At 36.0% G+C, this 3591-nt stretch overlaps 1 protein-coding gene across 1 annotated transcript; it reads right to left on the bottom strand.

Annotated features, from left to right (window-relative positions):
- Window positions 1–2091: 2091 nt before the first annotated feature.
- Window positions 2092–2642, bottom strand: LOC145111724 (putative mitochondrial protein AtMg00820). Its single transcript, XM_079047976.1, has 2 exons — window positions 2322–2642; window positions 2092–2202 (listed from the first exon to the last, which is right to left on the bottom strand). Exons 1-2 carry the CDS (start codon window positions 2640–2642, stop codon window positions 2092–2094), a joined length of 432 nt encoding a protein of 143 aa, XP_078904102.1.
- Between the last annotated feature and the right edge of the window lie 949 nt (window positions 2643–3591).

Raw genomic sequence — 3591 nt, 5'->3', positions numbered from 1 at the left:
TCCGATGTAACTTTTTATAAAAGGTATCTTAGAATTATAAAACTCCGAGATACCATGACAAAATACATCGATTGAGAAATTGAAAAACATTCACTATTGTTTGATATTGATGCAAGAAGTGGCATAACTTCAGGAATGGATATTAGAGACAAAAGTTGCATGGAAGATATTATCAAGTAAAAAAAGAGTTGGAAGTTTAAAGATCTAAAGGATTAGAATTCAGAAAGTAGAAGAAGTGAAATAACATTACCAACTCATATTGGAATTTCGAGATAACTAATTCTTGTGATAGATTGCATTGCAGGAGGTAACTTGAAGTGGAATCTTGGAAAAGCTTGTAATGTAGTGAACATTTTCAAATTGGTTGTGATTTATCGAAGTTGAATAGGATCTTCGGGAGCACTTAAGGTGGATCGCAATGAGTTTCAATAACTTAGAGGCAAACTTGAGTGTTATGATTGACTGTGAACGATCGCAATGGATCGCAATCAGTCAGAACTACTTGTGACTGATTAAGGAGTTGTAAGTGGATCGTAATGAGTTGTAATGGTATAAAGAAAAAATGCAATGTTATGATAGACTTTGAATGATCGTAATGGACCGTAGTCAATCGCAACAAGAAGCAATTTGAGGATGAAACTTGAGGGATGTGAGTGATTGTGAACGATCGCAACTGATCATAGTGAATCACAACTAACTTGAAGCAAACATCATCAACACAATCGACTCCTTGAATCGCAATGAATCATAATGGGTCTTCAATGAATCGCTTTCCATTATATTTTCCTTCTAACATCATCTTGCCAAATTTTTTAACTTGCGATGGACTGCGACTGATCGCAACAGATCACTTAATCGCAATGGATCGCAATAGGGTGTTTTAACATGAACGAATTTGATGGCTTGCGATCGCTCACAACGGATCACAATTGATCGCAACAAACATTTGAGTAACAAAGTAACCAGTCAAACTAAAAACTGAAAACTAAAATAAAGGTTAGACAAAAAGACATTAAATGATCCTTCCAATTCCGAGAAGAAAAAATTCTGAGATAAAAAATTTTGGTTTGTAATTTTTAACTTATAATGTTTCCATTAGAGAGTATAAACATGAAAGAACTGAGGATCAAGTATAACCATTCCCATTTTGTTCAGAAAACCATTGAACCTGGTTTTGTCTAATGCCTTAGTAAAGACATCAGCAACTTCATCTTCTAATGGAACAAAAATGAGTTTGATGTTACCTTTGAGAACATGATCTTTTATAAAATGGTACCTAATGTTAATGTGACTAGTCAATGATTGTTAAATCGGATTATATGAAATTGGTATCACACTATGAGAATCAAAGTAGATAGGAATTTGTTGAAAATGGTAACCATAGTCCAAAAGCTGAGACTTCATCCATAGAACTTGAGAGGTACAACTTGCAACAACATTACTTCGGTTGTAGAGAGCGATGCAATTTTGTTTCTTGGATGACTAGCTAACCAAATTTACCACACAAAAATTGACAACCACTAGATGTGATTTTATGATTGAGTTGAAGTGCACCATGATTGGAGTCTAAATAAGATTGCAAGAGAAGTCTCTATTTTTCTGGGTACCAAATTCTAAGACTGTTAGTCCCTTTGAGGTATCTAAAGATTTGCTTTACATCTAAAATATGTGACACCTTAGGATTAACTTGTAATCCGGCACACAGACATGTTGCGAACATGATGGACGACTTCCTGTAAGGTAGAGTAGATATCCAATTATTCCCCTATTATTATTTTGATTAACAGCTTCACCTGTTGGGTCTGAGAAGATCTTCTGCCCTAAACCCATTGGAACCTTAGCAGAAGCACAGGTGTCCATTGAATATTTCTTCAAAAGTTTGGAGATGTACTTTTCTTGGTGGATAAAGATTACTCTGTTGGTCTATTTGACTTGCAAACCAAGGAAGAAGCTTAATTTATGATTCATACTCATTTGAAATCTACTAACCATCAATTTGGCAAAGTCAACAACCATCATTAGATCGGTTGATATAAAGATGATGTCATCGACATATATTTGCACCAACATGAGATGCTTTCCATTTAATCTTCAGAATAATGTTGGATCGAGAATTCCTCTTTGAAAACCTAAATGCTTGAGAAAATAAGTGAGAGTGTCGTACCATGCATTAGGAGCTTGTTTGAGGCCATACACAACTTTCTAAAGTTATAACAATAATTCAGATAATAAAGATTTACAAACCTAGGAGGTTGTTGGAGATAGACTTCACTATCGATTTCACCATTGGGAAAGGCACTCTTGACATCCATTTAGTAAACTTTAAAGGCCTTTTGAGTAGCATAAGCAAGAATGATTCGGATAGCTTTAAGACGGTCAAAATGAGCTAAAGTCTCTTCATATTCAAGACCCTTAATATGATTAAATCCCTTAGCCACCAATCTTGCCTTTTTGCGAATGATAACTCCAACATCGTCAATCTTGTTTCGGAAAACACATCGAGTTCCATCAATAGGTTGATCCTTAGGAGGAGGGACGGGAGTCCAGACTTGATTTCTATTAATTTCTGATACCTCTTCTTGCATGGCTCTAATCCAATTTGAATGTTCTAGAACTTCTTTTATGGATTTAGGTTCAACCATTGATATGAATGCCAAAAAGTGACACTCATTTTGAATGTTGGTAGCAGGGCGAGTTTAAACATCAGCGTTGAGATTTCCAATAACTTGACTTGGAGGATGATCCATAGTCAGAATATGCATTCTCGGAAGTTCTTTGAGTAGCAGATGATCTGACATCAACAATGGGGTTGTGTTGCTCCCCCTGAACTTTTGAACCTGATATATCAACATCATCTTCATTTGGAAATTCAAAGAAGTGGACATCATCTTCAATGTTGTTCAGAATGGGATCAACTTCAACAAATTGATATGCTATAACTTGGAATCCATCCACATTTGATTCAAGGGTTGGATTGCTTTCTTGACCTTGAGGCATGGAAGCAGATGTATTCTCCCCCTCAACACGAGATGTAAATACTTCATAATCAAATGGAGGAAGAGTGGGGGTCGGACCAGAGATTTCGTGAGAAACATGAGTGGGATTTGAAGATGGTATTAATCAAGATTCCGAGTCAAGGGCAGTTTCTATTGGTCTGAACAAGCTTTCAAAATCAACTTCATAGATAACTTGAGGATTGGGAGAACTAGGAAATGGAGCATCATACTTCATTATGTATGTTGTAACATGAGTTGGTTCTGAGTTACGAACAAAGTTATCATCAAAAGTGATATCAAAGCTTTATTCAATTACATGGGTACGACGATTCAGAACCCGATAAGCTTTTGATTTAGTTGAGTATCCTAGAAAGATAGCTTCATCAGACTTCGGTTGAAACTTTGTGAGTTGATCATAATTGTTTTTTATGAAACATCTACATCCAAAGATGTGTAAGAATGAGATACTCGGCTTGTGACCATTCATGGATTCATAAGGAGTCTTGTTGAGATGATGGTTGATGATACTTCTATTTTGAGTGTAGCAAGCGGTTGAGACTGCTTCAGCCCAACGAGAAAGGGGAAGGTTTGAGAA

The sequence above is a fragment of the Lactuca virosa genome, chromosome 5, assembly GCF_052849685.1.
Source record: "Lactuca virosa cultivar CGN04683 chromosome 5, Lactuca_virosa_CGN04683_v6, whole genome shotgun sequence".
In the NCBI taxonomy this organism is placed as follows: domain Eukaryota; kingdom Viridiplantae; phylum Streptophyta; class Magnoliopsida; order Asterales; family Asteraceae; genus Lactuca; species Lactuca virosa.
Note: the sequence above shows the minus strand (reverse complement) of the source record. Positions and strands in the feature narration are given on the sequence as shown.

Coding starts and splice junctions, on each gene's coding strand:
- LOC145111724 (XM_079047976.1), bottom strand. CDS start 2,642: ATGGTTGAACCTAAATCCATAAAAGAAGTTCTAGAACATTCAAATTGG. Junction 2,203..2,321: donor CTACTCAAAAGGCCTTTAAA/GTTTACTAAATG, acceptor TTATAACTTTAG/AAAGTTGTGTATGGCCTCAA.